Source organism: Balaenoptera borealis (assembly GCF_965194805.1).
Source record: "Balaenoptera borealis genome assembly, chromosome: 4".
In the NCBI taxonomy this organism is placed as follows: Eukaryota; Metazoa; Chordata; class Mammalia; order Artiodactyla; family Balaenopteridae; genus Balaenoptera; species Balaenoptera borealis.
The window spans coordinates 35,744,216-35,768,654 of NC_138861.1; the positions used below are offsets into that span (position 1 = coordinate 35,744,216).

The 24,439-nt window shown below is 36.0% G+C and overlaps 2 protein-coding genes across 11 annotated transcripts in view; one reads left to right on the forward strand and one right to left on the reverse strand.

The window, feature by feature from the left end:
- Nucleotides 1-7,312, reverse strand: part of ANAPC10 (anaphase promoting complex subunit 10) — a 220,044-nt gene extending 212,732 nt beyond the window's left edge. For 6 of the 8 annotated variants that reach the window (XR_014243967.1, XR_014243968.1, XR_014243969.1 and 3 more), the window contains exons 1-2: nucleotides 2,566-2,673; nucleotides 1,027-1,153 (exon numbers count right to left, since the gene is read on the reverse strand). Coding sequence is in view for 2 of the 8 variants with exons in the window: in XM_082390030.1 (XP_082246156.1) it covers nucleotides 1,027-1,141 (115 nt within the window). In the remaining 6 variants the exon portion in view is untranslated. Of the gene's footprint in view, nucleotides 1-1,026; nucleotides 1,154-2,565; nucleotides 2,699-3,309 lie in introns of those variants that run through there. The other 2 variants (XM_082390030.1, XM_082390031.1) reach the window with 2 other exon arrangements.
- The window catches only part of ABCE1 (ATP binding cassette subfamily E member 1), a 36,385-nt gene continuing 14,703 nt past the window's right edge, over nucleotides 2,758-24,439 (forward strand). For 2 of the 3 annotated variants that reach the window (XM_082390027.1, XM_082390029.1), the window contains exons 1-13: nucleotides 2,758-2,910; nucleotides 8,192-8,325; nucleotides 9,349-9,434; nucleotides 12,106-12,203; nucleotides 13,217-13,334; nucleotides 13,696-13,833; nucleotides 13,994-14,063; nucleotides 14,282-14,378; nucleotides 15,294-15,383; nucleotides 19,930-20,051; nucleotides 22,684-22,905; nucleotides 23,917-23,976; nucleotides 24,076-24,134. In XM_082390027.1, coding sequence (XP_082246153.1) covers nucleotides 8,223-8,325; nucleotides 9,349-9,434; nucleotides 12,106-12,203; nucleotides 13,217-13,334; nucleotides 13,696-13,833; nucleotides 13,994-14,063; nucleotides 14,282-14,378; nucleotides 15,294-15,383; nucleotides 19,930-20,051; nucleotides 22,684-22,905; nucleotides 23,917-23,976; nucleotides 24,076-24,134 — 1,263 coding nt within the window. In that variant the 5' untranslated portion in view covers nucleotides 2,758-2,910; nucleotides 8,192-8,222. The remainder of the gene's footprint in view (nucleotides 2,911-8,191; nucleotides 8,326-9,348; nucleotides 9,435-12,105; nucleotides 12,204-13,216; nucleotides 13,335-13,695; nucleotides 13,834-13,993; nucleotides 14,064-14,281; nucleotides 14,379-15,293; nucleotides 15,384-19,929; nucleotides 20,052-22,683; nucleotides 22,906-23,916; nucleotides 23,977-24,075; nucleotides 24,135-24,439) is intronic. The other variant, XM_082390028.1, reaches the window with a different exon arrangement.

The following is a 24,439-nucleotide window of genomic DNA, read 5'->3' on the forward strand; positions in this document are numbered from 1 at the left end:
TCATAAAAAGAGAGAGAAAAGAATCTTAAGGGGAAACAGAAGAGGCTTGAGTGGGAAGACACTACAGGAGACAACATGTAAATAGTAGAAGTTTCTGAGGGAAAAGTGACTACCAAATCAATAACATTATCATTAACGTTCCTCAGGCTAAAAAACTTTCTCTGAGCTTGATTCTACAGATTGAAAATACCCATCAAATTATAGGTTAGACAGATGAGAAAAGATACACATGTATCCTGGCACATCCTGGCAAAAGTCCTGAAGTCTAGGAATAAACAGAAAAAGCTTAAATGCTGCCAGAAAGGAAGAACAAGTTAGAAAGTTAAGAGAGACAGGCATAGCCTCCTTAGTTGCAACATGACAAAAAAGAAAATGGTAAAACAGGATCCACAAATTTTTGAGAGAAAAGGACTGCCACCCAAGAATTCTATCCCAACCAAGAGTAAAATAAAGTTATTTGGGGATATGTAATCACTCAAAAAATGTATCAACCACTTATCCTGTCCAGAGAAGTAGCAGAAAAAAAAAATGCTAACCAAATAACTGAATGATACCAGAGAAAGGGTAAAAAGAGAATTTATGAGGGACTTCCCTGGTGGTTCAGTGGGTAAGACTCCACGGTCCCAATGCAGGGGGCCCAGGTTCGATCCCTGGTCAGGGAACTAGATGCTACATGCATGCTGTAACTAAGAGTCTGCATACTGCAACTAAGTCTGCATGCCACAACTAAAGATCCTGAGTGCCACAGCAAAGATCACTGTACTGCAACTAAGACCCGGCACAACCTAAGTAAATATTTAAAAAAAAAAAAAAAGAAAGAGGGAGAGACCTTATGACATGTGCAGTTAAACTGAAGCAGATACTAGTAAAGCAATTGAGAAGATATATAACAAATGAAACTCCAATTAGATTTATTTTAGAATTAAAATAAAGCATCTTAACAGAAAGAATATTAAAGTCAGTCCAGTGCACAAGAAAACTTTCAGCAGTTATTATGAACAGCATTTTTGTTTTGTTTTGTTTTACCTGGTTTGCAAGATGAGAGTGACCAAACAGCTTGTGACCCAATTTCCCGTACTGTTCCAGTCCTTTCCAACTGCTTAGGGTCAGCACCAGGAGGTGTCTTGTTTGGTGTGGTCATTTTAAAAATATTCTATGTAGAAAAAAAGAGAATATCCACATTATACCCAGACCTGAGCATCTTTCTACAAAAGGTAAAAGTAAAAATTTAATAGCCAAATCGATCACTAATATACCCTGGATATTAATCATCTATTTCTCAAAAGCAGTTGACATAATCACTGTAATTAAAAACTCTTGGGAATTCAGTTTTTGTTTCTAAAATATAACATATTATAACTTACAAGTTGTGCAAAGCAGCAGACTATAGTAGTCAAAGGGCACAGGATCAGGGTGTCAACTTCAGCCTCGCCTTTAACTAGCCTAGATTTCGGCAGGTCTGGGCTTTATTTCCTTTCCTGTCAAATGGGTTGATTTGATCTATAATACTATAATGCTATGCAGTTGTATACCTCTATGAGCAAAAATTCCAATCCAAATGAAGTTTTTCCCTAGAAAAGTCAGACTGAAATACTCTTATTCCAGGAATATGTAAATATTGGCCTACGTTTTAAATAATCCGTTAAGTGATGCAGAGAAAAATCACATCTGCTCATTAGTTGTCAAAAGCTCCATTTATATGTGCTCTTACCATAGAACATAAAGTCAGAAAAATGCCTTTAAGGTCTAGAAGTGAATAACTGGCCTATTCTAAACCACAAGTTAACTTCATCTTTCACATCTTTTGTTAATCTTGGTAGGCATATCCAAACGTGAAAAAAAAAACAGTGGATTGTGAACAACATGTAACACTGCTTCGGTAGTGCAAAGTTAGAGCTACTGAACATCGTTATACGTAAATGCTGTTATAAACCTGTGCCAAAAGGTCTGTATACCATCTCCTTGACACCTCCTGTCAGATCTCAGTTGTTCCCTAATCTCCACACAGGCACTTGATACTCTTTAAATAATAATAGACACTGGACTGCAAACTTCGGAAAGGCCTGAGGTTTAAACGCTCCATCAGCAATTTACTGGATGAATGAATAGCTTCAATCGTAAAGTGTTTGCCACCTGCAAGTTAAGTAAGGTCTGGGATGAGACGATCAAACCTGTGGCCGCAATGCCAAATGTCCAAAAATGTCAAATTGTCCAAAACAATGGCCCATCTCTATTATTGGAGCAGAATTCAACTGCCGAACTTGGTACTGGACGCCACCAAGTGGATAAAGCACAGAACTCGGAGAAGAACGGGTTCGTGGGCACACCGTTCAGGAGCTGAGGCCAAGGAGAGAACGCCACCACGAGCAGTGTCTGGACCAGACTCTGTGGGTTCTGCTTGACACCTCTGCCCGAAGTGCGAGAATAGGCAGCGGCTAAGGATCCATTCCTGACCCACCAGCTTTGAGGAAATCGAGAGCGTAAAAGGAGATTGACACTGGGGAAGAGAACCCGTCTGCTTAAGCTAGAACCATTCTCCACTTCGGGGAAAGCCCACGCACTTACAGCTCGCAGACCCGGCTTGCCGCCACTCAGGTTTTCAGGAACCGCTGCAAGTTCCGCGCCACTCCCACTCAGCTTCCCAGGCTCGCCTCGCTTCCCCAACAACGTCAATTGGGGTCGCAGCACAATGACGTCAGTCCCCGCCGTCTCGCCCTACCTCCCCCCAGGGCTCCGCCCAGCGCGCCCTGTCGCGCACGCGCACTACGTCCCTGTGGCATGCGTGAGGCGGCGGCTGGGCACCGCCATTTTGGCCGGTGGCCGTAGGAACACGTTGTGTGGCCGAGAAGTGAAAGCAAGAACTGATTTGGCCTCTGCGTTCCCCTCCGCAAGGGGAATCTGTTTCTCCAGGTACGTGAATAGCCTGGAAGGGTTTGGCCTTTAGCTGTAGTCTGCCACGGTCTACACACCGTAGGGACGTTCTCCCAGAGCCTTTGGTTAGGCCTCAGGTGGCGGCGGTGGAGACGGCGGCGGCGCGTGGCAGCCGGCTTGGGCGAGACGGCTGGAACCGCCGGAGCGCGGGCGCCGCCGAGAGCTGGGGACGCCTCGCGCTTCCCTCCAGCTGACTCGGCTCTCTGCCACTGCGGCCCGCCACCCCCGCCAGGGGACACGAAAATGGCCTTAGCTGCCATCCCCTCAGCGGTCCAGCCTCCACTCCCCCCTTTCCCCCGCTCCTGCCCTAGGGCTGAATCCTACAGCCGCCTTCAGAACGTAGAGCGTCCCCTACTACCCCCACTCTTCCCCTGGCACCTGTGGAAGCCTTTTCTTCCGCCGTTTGGGGATTGTGGAATGAGTGAATTATCTTTGCCGCCATGAAGTCGAATCCTGCTTGTCCGCTCCCCGTCTGTAGACATGATGGCCAGACGTCACTGTTCGCACAGCAGCGTGTACTCTCCTGTAACCAGGGTTAGCTCAAATAGTCTCCCAGGTGAACGCCTTTAACATTTCGGGTACGCTTCTATAGCACTTTCCCCCTTGGTGACTTCTCCGTCTTCTCCTTTATCATATCTTAAACTCCTTGAGATCAGGTCTTTACTGAAAGGCCCTTTATTTTCCCTTCAGTGGTTCGTGCATTGTAGGCACGACGGCTAAAGCCGATTCCCACATCCCATAAACTACGCAAGCCCGTTTTCTCATTTTTTACGGTAAAATCGTTAAGAGTGAGAAATAGCCTTCAGAACAGTGTGTTTTGTTTTGCTTGAGGGTTTTTCGCCTTCTCTTCCACAGGACTGCTTACTAGGCATTTATGACAGTGGCATGTGTGTTGCAGTCCTCGGTACCTTTGTCCCTGATACTGAGAATATTCATTCTATACCATTTGCTTGACGATAATGCTTTGTCAGTGTTAATCAAGGGCTCTTATCTGCATCTGAACCAAAGAGTGTTGTTCTTGTTTTAGTGAAAAGCCTTGTTCTCCCCTATAAAAAAATTTTTTTAGGAAGAATATTTAATATAATTGCTGGGGTGGGGTAAGGAGAAAGCAGTTATTAATTTAGTGTCCCTTTTAATTGTCTTCAATTTAAGACTCTGAAGCCAGAGTTGTGCACCAGTCCCAACTTATATGTTTTATAAAATTAATGACCTGCAATAGCATAGGTTAGAATATCTCACATGACATAAGCATCATTCGTTAACAGCAACCTTTCAAATGTTTTCACAGGGTATTAAAATAATTTTGGTCTTAGACTGCAGATGGTTTCCATATCTCACTTCCTTTTTTCCTCTCAGCTGGAATAATGACAGTGAAGGTCATTGTCTGAGTACCTATTTTTTAAATAAGTTTTTATATCTATCTATCTGTTTATCTGTTTATTTATGGCTGCGTTGGGTCTTCGTTGCTGCGTGCGGGCTTTCTCTAGTTGCGGCGAGCAGGGGCTACTCTTCGTTGTGGTGTGCGGGCTTCTCATTGCGGTGGCTTCTCTTGTTGTGGAGCACGGGCTCTAGGCGCGTGGGCTTCAGTAGTTGTGGCACGCAGGCTCAGTAGTTGTGGCTCGCCGGCTTAGTTGCTCCGCAGCATGTGGGATCTTCCTGCACCAGAGATCGAACCAGTGTCCCCTGCATTGGCAGGGGAATTCTTAACCACTGCGCCAGCAGGGAAGTCCCTTGAGTACCTATTTTGAGCACAGTTTTCAGATTTGAAATATCTTCAAGGAGTCAGTTACTACAGTCTTCCCCTCCAAGCTTTCATGTGCTATGTCTTTCTCATTGAAAAAAAAAGGAGGGGATCTTTCTTCTCAATTCTTGAAACTAACATAGAAATTTAACTAATAATAGTGTTTACACTGTTAATTAACAGTTCTACAAAGAATCTGTATTCATTTTTCTTAAATGCATTATAATTTATCACTTTTTTATATAAATCAGCTTATTAACCATCTCTGGGAGGTTTTTATTTTATAAAAATCACCTTTTACAGTCATTTGGTTTTTTTAAATGGTTTGAAATAGTAGGTGAAACATTTTAGTAGTTTGGCAGAAATAAACTTTAATGTAAGCAGTTTCATTGATAAATCAATGAAGATTTATCCCCTATAGGGGAATTCATCATGCTCATTCACCATAATTAATATGGTGTCCGGTTTTATTTTAATAGCTAACTGAAGAATCTTCAGTTTCTAGGGAGTTGTCACTTACAGAATGATAGCTTTTTTGTAGCAGTTCAAAAGTCATTTATTTTCTTCTTATTCTAATCTTTAGGAGGCTTGCCTGGACCAGTTTCTAAAGGTTATAAAGGGATAAAGTGAACCTATCAGCGTAACTGTTTATTACATAAAATTTTAGTCACCTTTTGGGTGATTTTTTTTTTTCAATAATATACTTTAGTGGATAACTGTCACTGTAAAATATTGGTAACTTGCAAGACTCCTGAAGTTGTTTTAACCTACAGGAAAATGATTTACTATGTCTAAATTCATTTTCTCATTTCATTCAACAGAAATGTTTGAGCTCCTACTATGTGGTAGGCACTGGTCCAGCCACTGGGATAAACAGACAGACAAAAATTCCTGCACTCATGATGGAATACATTCTGCTAGGAGAGGGAAAAATATTGTCTGTGTGTGTAGAGAGAGAATATGTAAATGCATATATATACATCCACACAGTAAACGTGTACATATACCATATATGCACATATATATGAAATATATACTATGTCATATAGTAGAAAGAGCTAAGGAGAAGAATAAAACAAGAGAGTTTTATATTTTTTGGTAATATAGCTAGAGAAGGCTCACTGAGAATAAACATTAAAGACTTGAAGGAGTGAGCCATGTGACTCACTAGGGGAAATAACATTATAGTCAGAGGGAGCAGAAAGTGCCAAGACCCTGAAGCAAAGATTGACAACCATTTGCTTTAGCCATGTGAAAAACAGTGATAACCTGACAAGCTGTTTTGATAGAATGATGGGCACTAAAGGCTGGAATGGATTCCAGAGAAAATACCTAGAAAGAAATTTGAAACACTGACTATAGGCAACTCTTACGTAGTCTCGCTATAAAAGGAAGGAGAAATGAAGCAATGGAGGAAAATGGGGTCAGATAATGTAGTGTTTGAATGCTGATGGGAATAAGCTGGTGGAAAGAGTAGTTGATGATGTGAAAGACAGGAGAGAGAATTGTTGGAACATTCTCCTTAGCAGATATCTTTTAGTTTGCAAAGGGACTTAGCTATGGAAATACATATAGTATGGTTGCTGGTTGGCATAGTTTCACTTACGATGATACTAGTCAGCATGGCTTTGTTTTTTCTCTTCCCATTTTCTGCTGTATGTGTGCAGGTGAAGAGTTGTGCTTAACCAGGATTATAGATAAGGGTGTAAGTGATTGACGACGGAATTTTAGGTGGGTACAGAGATACAAAGATACAAAAGGCTGAAGGACAGTGGAAATGTGGTAGAATTGAGAGATAGTGTTAGGTCTGAGGAATAGGGGAGTTCAAAGGATTGTTAGATTGTTGTGTATGAGAGAGGTGAACTGAAAAGAGAGGAATGGTGGTGGGAGAATGGAGTATTTGAAAGGTAGGTTATGGAAAAAATGCAGTTATTTGTAATGACAAGGTGAAGGATTTGACCAAAGGAATGAGTGGCTAAGGTAGGGTGAAAGACAAGATCACTAGAGGAGAGAGGTTAATGAACTGAGAGGACAGGCTGTTAATAGAAGGATCATCTATGAACATATTGAAATCACCAAGAGTTATGACAAGAGTTGTTAGAGTGGACATTAGCTATGGGCTGAAATTTCAAAGAATGGGAGGGAGTGATCTGATGGTTGGTAAATGACTAAAGCGGGGGGATGACCTAAGAGGCAAAAGTGGCTGTTTTTAGTGAGAAAGGAGAGATAAACGTCTGGGAGCGGTACTGAGGAGCAAGATCTTTTCCTCCCCTCCAAGCCTAATGATATTGAGGGGGTATGAGAAGGACTGGAGAGTTCTATATGAGGAAGCAGTCTGTCAAGAAAAATCTAGATAGAGGATCACAGTCATGGATAGAAAAAGCCAACAGAATGTCTTTGTTGGTCAATAATCTTTTGGCTTCAGGTTCTTTCATTACATATTGTAATAAACTGGAGTAGTAAGGCACTTTTTCTAATTACTTACTTTAATCACATTCTAAGAAAATTAATGTCTATCACTAAGCCCAATATTATAAAAGATTAAGTTAACTTTGACTTCAACTACATAATTGATGGTGCTGTTAAATATCAAGACTTTCAAAAGCTCCAAAAGTGAGTATATACATATAGTTACTTGGTCTCCTTTTCATTTCAGTGCTGTTAACATAAAATTCATCATGGCCATGTTGTAAATTCCCAGGTAAAGCAGTTTTTACTTTTTCCAGTTGACCAACATGATGGTTACACCCTTAATAATTATTTGCCATTTCCATCAGTAGTGCATTGTTGTCAGTTGGCTAAGCCATGAAGTGATGCTTAGTTTGAGGGAGGAAGTAAACACCTTTATCATATGTATGTTTTCATGTCAAGTCTTCCTATTCTGTTTCATTGGTCTGTGTTCATACACTGGTATCAGCATCAATTACTGAGGCTTTATATCATTTTTTTCATATGTCAAGTGTAGGTTCCCCCTTCCCCCTTGCTCTTTTCCATTTTCCTGGCTATTACTACTTTTCTTTTTGCATGAGAGCTTTAGATTTGATTTGTCTGATTCAGTTTTTTTTTTTCTCCTTGAGATTGGATTAAATATATAAATTCAGGGAAGGTTGAAATCTCTGATATTGACTAGGCTTTATTGTGGAAACTGAGACAGCGTGTCATTCTACTTGTTCAGGTCTTTTGTGTCTTTCAGTGGTATTTTGAAAGTTTCCGCACATGTGTATATATATCTTGTTAAGTTGATCCCTAGATCTTTTCTTTTTTCTGACTGTTGAAAGTGGTATTTTTTCCTTCTTTATATAAATCTTCTGATGAATGGAATATATGTAAAATTTTGTTTTTCCAACCGTACCAAATTATTTTATTGCTTTTACTAGTTTTTTTTAACTAGTTCCAGGTATTAATATCTGAATATAGTGATAACTTACCTCCTCCTGTCTAACTTTTTATGCCTGTGACTTATTTCTCTTAACTAATTGCATTGACTATGCCATAATTTTGTTAATTTTTCTTTAATAGAGGAACTGGATATTCTTACTTCCTTAGAATTATGGCGGATAAATTAACAAGAATTGCTATTGTCAACCATGACAAATGTAAACCTAAGAAGTGTCGGCAGGAGTGCAAAAAGTGTTGCCCTGTGGTTCGAATGGGTAAGCTGTTCTGTGGATCATTTAAGGATAAGAGAAGGTTTTAAAAGAAATACACTGTCTTCATGGTTCTCTAGGCTTTAGTATATACTTTTCTCCCCCGTTAGTTTCTTTAAAATGTAAAAATAAGACCAGATTTTGTTCTAAATTTCTTTTAATGCTTTGTGACTAAATGATCCTGTTTAAGTTCATTGAATACAAAATCAAACCAGAGTTCAAATTACTGAGATTCTTACTGTTCTACAAAATCCTATGGTTACTTTAAATCATGAAGAAAGGACTGCCAAGATGTTTGTATTGATATTTGATAGTATTCTCCTTAAAAAAAAAAAAAAAGCTTAATATGAATGACTATTCATGAGGTTTTGCTATATTTTCAAGATTAAATAAATTTACGACCATTCAGAATTGATGAATTGTTGGTAGTCTTTAAGGGCTAAACTAAATAATTTTTACTTTAAATATACTAGTGAGGTATAAGCTTACTAAATCTTAAAAGAAAATTTAGATGTCATGTGTTACAGTCTACCGTGCTATTCAGAAATTCCATTATTAATATCCCTAATGCCAGGTTTAATTTTGTCTGTGTATTAGATATCCACATAACCTTTGGGGAGCTTCCCTGATTTAGCTAACGTATTTCATTCCCTTATCTGGTGTACATTACCATTTTCAAGGCATATTTTATGGATTATATATTCAGGTCAGTCAGCTTAAAAGTAAAGCTGTTTTAGGATCTGCCGTATTTTTATTAGCATATTTTCTTCCCGTAGTAGATTAAACAAGTAAGCATATTAGAGTCATCTCTGCCTTGCTTGACAAGAGTATTCATATAAGTAGTTAAGTTCAGTAATCTATACAAAGCACTGATTTAAGACGTTATCTCAAATGTATTTCTTTCTGTGGCCTTTGTTTTTAAAAATTTGATTCTATATGAAAATTTGGAGCCAGAATTGCCCAAATAACCGTGTTCAGAAAATTAGAACATCAGGAGAAATGACTTAATTCTGTCTTTTCCTTTGCCAGGAAAATTATGCATAGAGGTTGTCTCCCAGAGCAAAATAGCATGGATTTCTGAAACTCTTTGTATTGGTTGTGGTATTTGTATTAAAGTAAGTGATATTTTATTTATTGGATCAAATTTGTAACCTAAAAATGAAATCTAAAAATTCTGAATACATTATAACTATTTTTAAAGAGCCAAATATAAAACACTGAATAAAGAATATAAATTCAGAAAAATCGTGTTCTTATATCAATATTATTATTGCTTTTTCAATTAATTAACCACCCCACTTAACAGTTATCCTTAAAAAATAATAATAAAATAAAAGTTATCTTTGCTGTATGCAACTTCGTAAAGCCATTTCCAACCAAAATTAATTTTTTTTCACCCTTTTATGAGAAGGACAATCTCCAAGTCTTTACCAGAACTTTTTTGAAATATAAATACAAAAAATATGAGTCATATTACATACATTTTTTTCAAGCCTGTGTTTAATTTTATTTTTTAAATTTATTTATTTGGCCGTGCCAGGTCTTAGTTGCGGCTCGAGGGCTCCTTAGTTGTGGCATGCAAACTCTTAGTTGCGACATGCATGTGGGGTCCGGTTCCCTGGCCAGGGAACGAACCCGGGCCTCCTGCGTTGGGAGCACAGAGTCTTAACCACTGCGCCACCAGGGAAGTCCCTGTGTTTAATTTTAAATTCACACTTTTAAATAAAAATGGACACAGCCAAAAAAATTTTTTAATTTAACTTAATCCTTAAGTACTGCTTTTGCTGCGTTATGCATTCTTCTATTGTTGGATTTATCCCAATAGTGTAATTTTTCAAAATACCTCAGTTTTTGTTACATTGAATGGTTTGAATAGGGTGTTTTACTAAAGAATGATGGATTTCCAACTTTAGTTCATAAAAGATATTTAGGAGCCAGTGTATAAAGTTCTTAAATTAGTTATTTTTATTTACAGATAACATATTTTAGAAAGATTTCCCAAAATATGGATACCACCTGTTATTTTTTCTAATAAGGCTTGTGTATTTTACATTGGTTTCTGAATCCTCAGTTAAGTATCCAGAAGTACCAAGCTTGGTACCTGAAAGCGTTTTTTCTTGTTTTGAAAATATAAGCAGGAGTTATTTCTACCAGCAAATACTTACTAATCTTTTTTTTTTTTTAAATAAATTTATTTATTTATTTATTTTTGGCTGTGTTGGGTCTTCGTTCCTGTGCGAGGGCTTTCTCTAGTCGCGGCGAGCGGGGACCACTCTTCATTGCGGTGTGCGGGCCTCTTACTGTCGCGGCCTCTCCCATTGTGGAGCACAGGCTCCAGACGCGCAGGCTCAGTAGTTGTGGCTCACGGGCCCAGCCGCTCTGCGGCATGTGTGATCTTCCCAGACCAGGGCTCGAACCCGTGTCCCCTGCATTGGCAGGCAGATTCTTAACCACTGCACCACCAGGGAAGCCCCCTTACTAATCTTTTATTATCTGCCTGCCAATGTTTTGGGTGGTGGAAATCTTATTTTGAACAATACATTCGATTTTATTTTCTTTCTTCACTGGTATAGAAAAATGAGATTCCAGAATTTGGGGTATGCACTTCAGTGGCTGAAAAGAAACTGATGCGATGAATTGTTTGTGGGGGGGGCGGGTAGTGTATACCCCCTGAACACTAAGATACTTGTAATGCACCACATATATGAGCGATGTGGCTATTCTTTTCTTTGTAGATTAAGAGAAGTTTAAATTACCTGCAGCCTATAAGCATTTTATGTACATTGATGGAGTAATAGAGGATTCTGTAAATGGAGGTAATTCCATTTGCAAAAAAAGTCTCGTGTAAAGAATTAATAATTTTTGTTAGAGGTTGGTGATTATTTTGCTAGAAAACAAACAAGAGTTTTGTTTTTTAAACCTCTATGTTCTTATAACTTAGAAAATGGGAATTCCCTGAAATCTTTATATACAGAGACTTTTGAATTAGTCCTCTGAGCTCATTGAACAGTTCTGCCAAACAGATTTCTAATCTGAGGTTATACTCTTTGGTTGTACCTTTATAGTTGTCTGTACTTCTGAGAAATTTTTCTAGCCATGTTACCACTCTTAAATCACCTTCCAATTCTTGCCATTCTTGTTCCTTGGGCATTTATCTGATTGATAGTCACTTATTATTTGAATAAGTTTTTCTATGAGGTTTTTTTTTTTTTCCTAATGTGAGTTTACTCAATTGGAATGTGAAGTATCTTTTTCGTATGGGATGGTTACAAATCACAATGGAAAGACATTAGTCCTTGCTCTGTGCAAATACTATGCTAGCTGTTGTTGGGACATAAATAGACCAAGAAAGGTACAATCCATGACCTTAAAGGACTTTACAAGGTAGAAAAGGAAGCATACAGAGACAGGAAGAAGGAGATAAAGGGAAGGCATTTCTCATTGACTGAATATGGAACTGTATGCTCAATAACCGTGTTTTATCTTGCTCTTAACCTTCTCATACAAAAGCCTCCAGTTCTGTAAGGTTTTTCAGTAAGTATTAAACACATTAAATGTCCAGGATTATACCAGTCACGAGGGGGAGTACAGAATTATTAGATATGATTCTTGCCTTCAAGGAACTTAACTTTTTTAAGCAAAGGATAGGAAATGAAACTACTTTACGTCTGTGTGAAACTCCCACTTTTGGAAGATAAATTATAAAAATTTCTTCATCTGTTCATTTTAGTCATGCCTATATTTCTAAAAATTAACAGAAAACTAATTATTTACTTTAAATAACAGAAGTGCCCCTTTGGCGCCTTATCAATTGTCAATTTACCAAGCAACTTGGAAAAAGAAACAACACACCGATACTGTGCCAACGCCTTCAAGCTTCACAGGTATATTTCTAAGTCAACATTCTTCTTTGCTTCAGTCAAGAGTAAATCCATTTGGAATTTTCAGAAAAATAACAAAAATGGGAAAAAAGTGGTATTAACTTTTGCATCCACTAAAGCAAAATACAGTATTATAACACCATGCAGAATCATATTGTATATGTCAGTGGTTCATTCTAGCTAACATTAAAATTACCTGAGGATCTTTTTAAAACTACTAATGCCCAGGTAATTTCAGCCCAGTTGAATTACATCTTATCTCTGGATGTACAGTCTGGACCTTAGTAAGTTGAAAAGGCTCCCAGTGATTCTAATATACAACTGGGGGTGAGAATCACTGTTGTTAATAATATCCTTATCCCCAAAATTACTTTTAAGGGAACTCATCTTGATTTTATTTATCTATTAATCTCATAATCTGCAGAGAATATTACTCTGGACTTCGACATATATTGTTAATAACAGGCATTCTTTGAGGTTTTTAATCTGCTGAACACTAATATTTTGAATCTAGGAGTCTAGATTTAACGAATAAAAAGGTATTTCTCAACCTGCCAGCTTTAAGGGGCCTACTGCAGCAGGGAGAATGAAGTGGAATATTTCTGGTTGATGTGGCACTTCTCTCCTTGTAAGTAAATGACAGGCCAAAAAAAAGAAAGACAGTGTGAGGTTGCACCTGCTATGCAATTTTCTACCAAAGCATTTTATTATACATTAAAACTGAGCCTTATATTGTAAAGAAAAATTGTTACTTTAGAATAGACTTTGAGTGAAAGTTGAATAAGTAAAATTTGGAGTAATATTAGTCGTGGATGCATTTCTAACAACAGTTTAAGTTAATCTTGGCTGCTGTTTTTGTTTTTTCCTAATAGCCAATAATATCTGGCATATATCTCTTTTGGCTTATTAATGAATGTGTGTGGAGTGCAAATGCATTAAAATACATCATTCTGGTATTACGTCGCTTTTTCTACATAAGTCTGAGTTGTCTTATTATTTTTGTACACTTACGACAGGTTGCCTATTCCTCGTCCGGGTGAAGTTTTGGGATTAGTTGGAACTAATGGTATTGGAAAGTCAACTGCTTTAAAAATTTTAGCAGGAAAGCAAAAGCCAAACCTTGGAAAATATGATGTATGTATTACCACCTTATAAAAATGAATGTCTTGGTTCAGTTTTATGAGGCTATGAAGGAGAGAGTATGTGTGATTTTATTTTTTAATGTTCTTACTTTCAAGATTATTTGTGGAATTAATGCTGAGAAACTATAAATGAAACTCCTTTTTAGGTAAAATCTGTTTATGCTGCTTAATTGATAATTCTGAACTTTCGTAAACTGTTATGAGTTGGTGTTTCTTGATTTGAAATTAAATCCACCTCTAATATTATCTTAGAAGCAGAGGTATTCTATTTGGATATGTGTTCTATTTTGTATAACATTCATCCTCTTTGCAATTATATTATTAAATTCAGATAATTATATATATATTTCTAGGACCCACCTGATTGGCAAGAAATTTTGACTTACTTCCGTGGATCTGAATTGCAAAATTACTTTACCAAGATTCTTGAAGATGACCTAAAAGCCATTATCAAACCTCAGTATGTAGACCAGATTCCCAAGGCTGCAAAGGTTAGTTGCTTTTTAGGAGGAATTTAGTGGGTATTACAAATATTGGTGGACATATAAAAGATAAATCAAAGTAAACTTGTTTTATTTTGTGACCCTTTTTAATAGTGAAGGAATTTTAGTATTGAAGGAAAATAATACTATTTCTGATATATTATGGCAGGGGACAGTGGGGTCTATTTTGGACCGGAAAGATGAAACAAAGTCACAAGCAGTTGTATGTCAGCAGCTCGGTAAGTGTTTATTTTGTGTATGTGTTTTAATAGGCCCTGAACTTAACTCATAAAGATAGGTATCTTTATATGGATTACTGAAATAAATGGAAAAATCTCTAGTAGTTGTCGTATTTTCAACAGAAATATTCAAACGCAGAATGATTTGCAATATACATTTTATCCTGAAGAGGTAAAATAAAATAACATTGAACACAATGCCTCTATGTTCTTTGTAGATTTAACCCATCTAAAAGAACGCAATGTTGAAGATCTTTCAGGAGGAGAGTTGCAGAGATTTGCCTGTGCCGTCGTTTGTATACAGAAAGCTGATATGTAGGTTACTTTATACTTTTTGTAAATCTTATCCTTACTTTAGAGTTTTTATTTATAATGCTGCTAATAGAGCAGTGGTTTGAGAGAAATTAATAGAAAGAGTATCTAATATTCTAACTTTGAGGTCAGATGTTGAAGCAGTTGTGCATCCATTGCCCATTTCCCTGTTATTCCATCAGGGGTAAAAAATTCATTTAGGTAAGTACCTTACAACTTACGGATTCTAGAGCTCTTTAATCTGAAGTCAGCTGTTTATTTTGTAAACTCTTTTTATACATAAGAAGGACATTTTTTTAAGATAAAGCTCTCCTACCAGGCCGGCAAGGTTTTCCATAGCTCAAGTGGAAAATCAGGTCTTTTAGGTTATCCTAAATCAGGGTGGCTTGTCATGTGAGAGAGAAGAAGGAAGTGAAAAAGGCAAGTTTCCTTTCTACCTTTTAATGCCTCTCTTCTCCCAGATATTTTTTGCTCTCACCTTTTTCCATACTTCTACTCTGGCATCCAGTGCAGGCTAGTTTTTCTCCATAAAGTATTCTGTAATTCTGGGCAGAGCCCTCCTTTCCAAAAACTCTGTTTGCTTTAGTGCAGCCGACTTTAGCCAATTAAGAGAGCCCTCTGAATTACTTCGGAATATATCAGAATATTTTTCATGAGGAGATAACAGTTTGTAAGTTAGCCTAATCTGGGAGTCTCTCCCCAGACTTGATATGCAGTCCTGCCTTTCGTAATTTCTTTTCTTCTACTTCTGAACAGAATACAGAAATTTTTACCATTATGGGGTGGGCTCCTCATTATTATAAGGGGATTTTTGTTGTTGTTAAATCAGAAACTATATCTCAGTGCTTTAAAATAACATGCAAGATAGAATTTTATCATACTTGCCTTTCAAATTATGTTTGCTTTTCTTTTTCATAGTTTAATGTTTGATGAACCTTCTAGTTACCTAGATGTCAAGCAGCGTTTAAAGGCTGCTATTACTATACGATCTCTAATAAATCCAGATAGGTAAGTACAGATTTGGTATATGCCTGTGCTGTTTTGTTTGAGGAGTTTCACAAAGTTTAAACACTGGGACCATCAATGTCACATACATGTGCGTGTTTTCCATCTTGGTCATTGGAGCTATCGCTTGAACTTACCTTCCTCTATCTAGAAAAGAGATTCTTAATGCAAGATCCATTTACTACCATACCTGTTTCCAGGGAGCCTAAGAATACTCTGTAGTGATATGCAAATTTTGGCATATATGTATGGATTTCTGGGAAGCAGATCCTTAACTTTTACCAGATCCTCAAATGGATATGTCACTCATACACACAATTTAGAACAGAGTAATTCTTGTTTCCCAGGTCTTACTGAGCACAAGGGAGTTCTTAAAAACTTCTGTTAAGTAATCACAACATCCTGTATTTGTAGGGTGCTTTTGTAGTTTGCAGAGTTTTTATATCCATTATCTCATTTGCGCCTCAGTAATCTTGTAAGTAAGAATCTAGGTGGTATTCCCATTTTGCAGATGAAGATGTTTTAAGGTCAGAAAAGCTAGTTATTTCTAGGTTTCAAATTTATGATATGGCAAGAACCCAGGGCTTTTTTCTGTTCCTCTCTTTAGTAGCTGATTTAATTCATAGCTAATCTTACAAGAGAGCAAGAGAATTCCCTAGGGATCAAAAACCAAAGAGAGAACTGTAAATTACAGGAGAAGAACAAGGATGGCTTTCCTGAGGGGACGTTGCTTGTCTCTGTAGTAAGTCTTGAGCTTTAACAACCACTTGTGGGCAAGAAGCAAGGCCTTGTATTGAATTATCACACAAAGTGCCGGGACTCTCAAACGACTGCTTTCTCAGCAAAAGAGGAAACACAGGAGGATGTCAAGGAAACACACCTGTCACTCACTGAGATCCTTGGACATGGAGGGCTGGCTCCCCTTCGGATCTCTTTAGGGACCGGCAGCTCACAGGGGTGTGGAATTGAAATGTATGTAATCAGGGCCGTCTAAGAGCCAGCCGTGTTAAGAGAGTCGTATAACAAGAGGGCCCTGGAGTCTTCAGTTCTGTGGCACCTAGATGAAGCAAATACAAAACCACTCTGGAAGCAGATGCCCGCAACCCTGGTCACACAGGATTTCTACAGGTCAAGGCTCAAGAGCTTTAAGCCCAGGGTTATAATTGATAGGAGGAAACTGTCTACAAATGAGTCAGTAGACACAACAAACAGCAGAATTTAGACTTCAGGAACTTCGAGAGACATTCCCAAAGAGACTGTAAAATAATATTTAAAATAATTTAAAACATGAAGATTTAAAACTCTAAGAATATGATACTACAAAAAAGCAACAGGTAAATGTTTAAAAAACCCAAACAAATCTAGGAATTAAAAGTATAGTCATGACATTGAAAACTCGCTGGACAGATTAGACAGGTTAGGTACAACAGAAAAGAGCGTGAGAAACTTGAAAAGTTGGTCTGAGCAAGTTACCAGAATACAGCAGAGAGAGAATGAGATTGAAATACAGAAGGGAGGTTCAGAGACATGGAGAATGGGATAAGAGAGAATAGAATGAGAAGATGATTTACATATATCTTAATAAGAGTCTGAAAAATAAAGCTATGAAAAGGTCATGGCTGGGTATTTTCCAGAATTGGAAAACTTGACTCCATAGATTCAAGGAGCAAATGATCCATGTACATACCTTGAAGTAAAACTTGGAATATCAGTGGTAAAGAGACAGTCTTAGTTGAGCCAAACTGTAGCCATAATTTTCACTTCATACATAGACCAGGGCATTATGATAGCCTCTTTGGGGAAAGTAAGAGTATAAAATGTCCCAATATTCAGGGACTTCAGGATAAGGTAAATTAAAGAATACACATGCAGTCAAGTCAGTAGTTCTCAACCCTAATACCTTTTTATAAAACATTTTTATATTCCTTTGTTTTACTGAAATGAATATCATAGATATCTACATTTACACATATTTTTTTTAATACTACATAATGCTTTAACTGTAATAAAAAAGCTAAAAGGATAATAATTTACAACCAGGTGCCATGTATTTCAATATTCAGCCAAATCACTACATTCTATATTATGAGAGGGCAGTAACCATAGTTGTAAAAGGGATAACATGCCAAAACAGGTTAGACTGACAAAGCGAAGAAAGTGATTGTTAGACATTTTCTCAGATGTGCTGGGTCTCATTTTTATAGGTATAGCGTCAAAATAATCTCTTTGTAGTGATAGACTGATAATAAAAAGTTACAGGAAGTATACCTGCATCCTGAAATTCTACAACATATCAAGGCATACATTTAGTCTTTAATGCTGTAAAAAGATTTTGAAGCTCATATCCTCTGATAAACAACAAGAAATAGAGGATGGATTAGAGAGGGGAACAGTAATGCGAGAGGAAGGTTAAAAACCAACAGATAACCCAAAATTAAGTGTAGGGTGTAAATTTTCATAGCATAGATTTCTCATGATGCAGATTATTGTTTCTTCCCAAACCCTCAGAAAATAGAGTGGCTCCCCTAAATCTTTTTTAACATTTTGGACTTCTGCATAAGCTCCATTTGAAAGTAGGGAAGGCAGGAGGTGTGACTTATTTTTTTCTTCTTTTCAAAGCGCATTAAAAGCCACTAGATAATAACTATGCTGCCTTATACTGGGCCTTGAAGATTTTAATGGTAAAAAAGCAGAGAATTATTCCAAATAATGGAACATTGCCAATAATGATACCAAGGCAGGATAAGTATTGGCCCACTTGGGTGATTTGCCATTTTTATTGATGCTCAAAAGCTTATTTGCATATTAAGAAGGGTGTTCCTACTGGAGGTAGAATTGGAGGTGAACCATGAAAGGGTTATGTAGAATTTCAGCAGGTGAGGATTTTAGGTAGGATTTTAGACCATTGAGATGATAGACCACCCTTAGACACACAGGGATGGAAGGGTAGATTATTCAGGAAACAAGGAAAGAGCCATTTTTCAGTGTGTCCTATATATAAATGAAATAAAAGAAGTACAGATGCTGTGGTTCAGTTGACCAATTTTTCAACTTTACAGTATTGTGAAAGCAATACACATTCAGTAGAAACTGTACTTCAAATTTTGAATTTTGATGTTTTCCCAGTCTGGCGATAGGCAGTACGATATTGTCTTCTGATGCTGGGCAACGGCAGCAAGCCGCAGCTTCAAGTCAGCCACATGAGCACGAGGGTGAACAGCTGGTACCCTTAGAACCATTCTGTTTTTCACTTTCAGTACATTACATGAGATACTCAACACTTTATCATAAAATAGGCTTTATGTTACATGATTTTGCCCAACTGTAGGCTAATACAAGTGTTCTGAGCACATTTCAGGTAGGCTAGGCTAAGTATGATGTTTGTTAGATTAGGCATATTAAATGCATTTTCAAATTACGATGGGTTTATCAGGGTGTAACCTTATAAATTGAGGAAGATCTATAGTAGCTAAAGTTTTGGAAGGTCTTAAAAGAAAGTCTGAAGATGGTATGTGTTTCATTTGGAACTGAGAGCCACATCTGGGGACCTGAAGAAAATGAGGTTTGTTAAAAGCCTATAAAAATATTGATAGAAATGACAGCCTGAATTAGAATCTAGATAAAGAAAGAAAAGAATGAATTAGGCATGCTTGACAATTTAAACAATATATGATTGCAAATAAAATTGAGTCTTTTTTTTATGGGAGTAGTGATTCCATCAATAAAAATATGGCTGGTTTTTATTTGTACAGGAAGCTGATAAATTAGAATTTTAGGTGTCTGTAGGACATTGCTTTTTGAACATCTTGAGCTAAGTTGAATAGGAATAAGATGCTGCATAAAAGCTTTATGACTATTATTTGCCTAATAGTTTCTATACTAGCAATACTTTTTTCTTACCACTTGAAAAGTCATGTCATAGCCCATCCCGTTCATAAAGTGCTCCAGTACACACACTAATCTATTTTCTTTCTTACCGTCACTAGATTTTTATTACCTGTAAAAACATTTTGCTAATGTAGTGTTTTTTGGTATTGTTTCATATCTATTCCTTGTCTCCACAGCTAAAGTGAAAGTCCTTGGGTTGAGGATTCTGTTGTATTCTCTATGCATTCCTTACTACAGCTAGCATGAGACAGGACAAGTAGAAGGGTTTAATGCATAAGTTGAAGAGCATAATAAACAGTTTAGAATAGGTCTGATTTAAATCTATTATAATTGTTTCTGCTTTGTAAAGTTTATTTTAAAATATGTTTTTTATTAGCCAAACATTTATTTCATATATTCATACACTATTTCATGTTAACTTTTTTCTTTTAGTTTAGGAAAACAATTTGAAGTACGAACGTTGATAATGAGTCTTAAAGAAAATGTTTTATTATGCTTAATATGGTCTTTACGGTTAATTTTTAAAAAATATATCTATCTTCCTGAAATTTACACTGTAGTTTTTTAAAAAACTATGTAAAAGTTTTAATTATAATTAAATATAATTTTAATTATATATATTATATTACATTTTAAAATAAAAATCTATATTGATTTTCAGATATATCATTGTGGTGGAGCATGATCTAAGTGTATTAGACTATCTCTCTGACTTCATCTGCTGTTTATATGGCGTACCAAGTGCTTACGGTGTTGTCACTATGCCTTTTAGTGTAAGAGAAGGTAACTTGAAAAACTTTTTACAATGCTGTATTCTCTTTCACTCTAATGCTTAGAAAATGTATTGCTGTTGATGCTAAGTAGTTAAGTGTTGCTCTCGTATTACTTATCCAAAACTCTGGCCTTAAGGAATTTAATCTCCCAATAGAATATACATATATAAGGTTATATACATCAGTTGTTAAACATAACCTATGTCTTTTTGTAGAAGTTTTTGTTGTGGGTAAAAATGCTTTATCAATTTCACTCTATTTATTTATTTGCTCTATTTATTTGCTATATTAAAAGTTTCTTTTATATTTTGGCCTCTGCAGCATCACTGTACTATTTGTCATGTTCATATTTATCTTTGACGGGCCAATACCAGGAAAACTCTTAAAATTCATTTAGTGCATCTTGTTTTCATGTTTCAAATTTATCTGTAATCTGTATCCTAAGTTTGTGAAACTAAGACTATACAAAAGTCTAATAAGATAGTTAAGTATATTATAGTCTAGTAAGTGACTAAAATTCTAATAAAATAGCTTAGTAAGTGTATTTTCACTTACTCCTTTTACTTTCAGGAAAGAAGGACTCTCTGGTCTCTCTTTTCCATGTCTCTTCCCTAAGCAGGTTAGGCAAAAGTAAAAACTAGCCTACCACTAAGTGGCTCTTGAAACAGAATCAGTGCACTCGCTACCTGGTACACCTTCTTCCTTTTAATTTCTTTCCTGTTCCCCTTCACTGCTTCCTCATTCCTATTTTTACTTTTTTACATTTCTTCTCTCCAGCTATGCCTTAAGCTGGCAATCTAGAACACCTAAAAGGAATACTTAGTCCATATCTTGAAAAAATACCATATTCTACAAGAATAATTATTCATGTAGCCTTATAGCTCCCTAGGTTGAACAGGCTCTTTTTTTTTTTTTTTTTTTTTTTTTTTAAAAGCTGTCTCTTCAAAGAGATTGCTTTTGAGTTACCTAAGAAACTTTTGGAGAAAGAAATTATATTGCATCATACTCTGCATAAAAAGGCGGTGGTAGCTCTTTTAATTTATAAAAAGTGTATAAATAGTTTAAGGTGTGGGGAAGGAATTGCTCTCACGTCCCTATCTATACATTTGAGATAGGTAGGCATTTTAAGGGAGAATTTGTGAGATTGCCCAGTTTTCTTTCCAGTAGTCTTTAAGAGATGATATCAGAAGCAATTAATGTTTTACTCTCCTCAGTTAGCAAGTATTTATTGAATGCAGACTCTGCCTAAAGTAGTTCTAGAATCACATTGATGATAATGACATGGGTACCTGGCAATCACTTTTCATAATTCCATTTATAGATGCCATGTCTAAAGCCTATGCCAAGAAGTAGTTGCTGGTGAGGTTTTTAATGTACCCTATCTGTTAAAACAATTCAAGTGACAAACTGCACTTAATCTTTCTGCTTTCCTTTAATATACTGAAATTAACACATTATGTGTAAAAGCTCTTTATGAACTGTAAAGGAATTTTAGCTTGAACTCACTTTTAAATTGGCAAGAGAGACATTGCAGTATTAATGTATAAAGCTGACTTGTTAGTGTTTTTTCCACAAAGTCACTTCTCTGAGCTTTCATTTTCTCACCTGATGAGTTAGGCACTTGGACTAAATGGCCACTAAGGTTCCTTCAAGTTTATATTTTTATTTAATTTTTGGTTTTAATCTTTTTAACCCCACATTTGTAATTTTTAAATAGTTTAAGATATAAAAATGCTAATTTGGGCAGAATAAACACATATGTTTATTCTGTCAATAAATATTTATTGAACACCTGTGTTCTAGGCTGAAAAGGCCTAGATGTGGTTCTTAATTGCAGATGACATGAATAATATCCTTAGACTTTCTTTCAAGACCTTCTGAAACTTCACCTACTGTCCTTCTCTTATAAATAGTAAACACTTTAAAAACGGATCTTTTCACTGTTTGCCAAATAATCCACTTTTCCATTTCTGTGCACCTGCCATTGTGGTTCTTAACAACTTCAGTATGGAGGAATTTTCATGTACAGTATGTTAGTTTACTTTCAGTTATTAAAATCTGTTTAGATAATGGTGTTTGTACAGTGAAGCCAAAAAAAAGGTTAATGAAATTAGTTTGTTATTATAAATTTCTTTCAAACCTGCGAAGTTAATCTGAAAACAAATGCAGTAAATCGTAACTTCAACGTATGGTTATGTCTCACATGAAAATGAATATTCATAACTTAAATCATCTTTAAAAAATTATTGCTCAAACTATTTTAATTTATTTTAGTCAGTCTGAAAATATTCCATTTTACTTGTCATTTTGTAGAGAAAAATTACAATTTTTTATTTTAAAATACAGAAGAAATGGCAGTATAGGCTTTCACATAAAATCTGATGGAAAAAATCTTATAAAAATCACGTAATAATGAAAAGTTATGCTTTGTGTATATAGGCATGTATTATTTAAACTTGGCATTAGGTACGTGAAACACTGTTGTCAAACTGCATGCTATAAATCCACAGAAATTTAAATCTATGCATAGATTGCTCACAAGAGAGCCTAGGGTTTTGGCTTTTATATGATCATTTATTTTTGTGGAAAAAGTTTAGTCTTTAAGTGATCTTTACTAATCTATTTCAATGACTTTCCAACAGGCATAAACATTTTTTTGGATGGCTACGTTCCAACAGAAAACTTGAGATTCAGAGATTCATCACTTGTTTTTAAAGTAGCTGAGACAGCAAATGAAGAAGAAGTTAAAAAGATGTGTATGTATAAATATCCTGGAATGAAGAAAAAGATGGGAGAGTTTGAGCTAGCAATTGTAGCTGGAGAGTTTACAGATTCTGAAATCATGGTGATGTTGGGGGAAAATGGTAAGTTTTCCTTATTTTGTGATATTCGGAAGTTTGTTCTGTTTATCCAGTAACTGAGTGTTAATTACTCCATGAAAAACTTTGACTCAGTTATAGGTCTGGGAGCTGGATTGAATTCCTACATTTCTCAGTGTAGTTCACATTTTGTGACAACATATGATTTAATCTGTCATTTAATCGAGTTCATATTTCTTACTTTGTTTTCATAACCTTCAGTGAGAATAAGATTTTTTCTAAGCTGGTTTTTCTATGTATAAATTGATACGAATAGCACTTATTCATCTTAGAAACTGACTAGGAAGGAAAGGATAAATTTGTAGTTCTGAAGCAGTCTAGTTTAAAATGTTTTCCTTGCATTCCTCCACTTGGAACCTTTCTTAATTTAAATTTAGGCTACTCTAACTTTGTAAATAGTTGTATTACCAACACTTTTTAGTAATAGATTATCGTCATAAATATAGTTATGAAATGAATTTGAGTGCCAAATATCTGGTATTGCTTTCATGATTTTTAGAAAAAGATTTGAATTGTGTACTTACAGCTTACAAAACTGTAGAAGAAAAAAACTTTATGAAGATTGTTGCAATGTATCAGTTTTTCGTTAACAGGAATTTTGAGCTTGGTTGCAATTAAATATTTCATGTAACTGGCCTTTATGATGATGGTATCAATCATAATAGTTATTGTCCTGTCTTAACAATAAATTGTGTGCATTGATATTTTAGCTAAGTAAGTCTTTCAAGAACTAACCCAAGACTTTATAGACCCACCATTTGTTAAAATGGCCGTCATAAGCTTTAAATAGTCTATATTCCTCCTAATTAGTTTAGAATGATACTTGAGAGATGAATCATGAAAGTTCAAGTATTTTTCTATATAACCTTCAGAATTCAGTAGTGTCAGTGTATTTGTTCAAAACTAATTTCTCAGCTAAAATCCATTAGTACATTAGTGATTTACTATAAATGTGAAGCATCTTTCAAGTCAATTTTTTGTATGTTGTGTTGCCAGGTACTGGTAAAACGACATTTATCAGAATGCTTGCTGGGAGACTTAAACCTGATGAAGGAGGTACTATTGTAATATTGAGTCTTTTTACTCTGTTCCACATAGTAAACTTTGAAGATCTGGGCCGTTTTCGGTGTCTTATTTATTTGCATTACTTTGCAGGGGAAGTACCAGTTTTAAATGTCAGTTATAAGCCACAGAAAATCAGTCCCAAATCAACCGTGAGTTATTCTGTTATTTTGTTATTGAAGAAGAGTTTATATATATATATATATATATACCTAGATCATTAATTTTACACTATATCAAAATTTTTCTCCAAATTAGTTTCTGTACAGGTGTAATAAGGTGGCTAAGGAAGATCTTAGGACTACTACAGTCCTTTATTCATTTCCACTGCTAGGAAACTCTTTTAAAGTCTGTTTGGCATCTTTTTCCAAAATAAATCTTCAAAAACTTAATGTGTTTTGGTGCTGCAAATGACATCAAGAAAGTGAAAGGCTACCCACAGGACTGGAGAAATAAT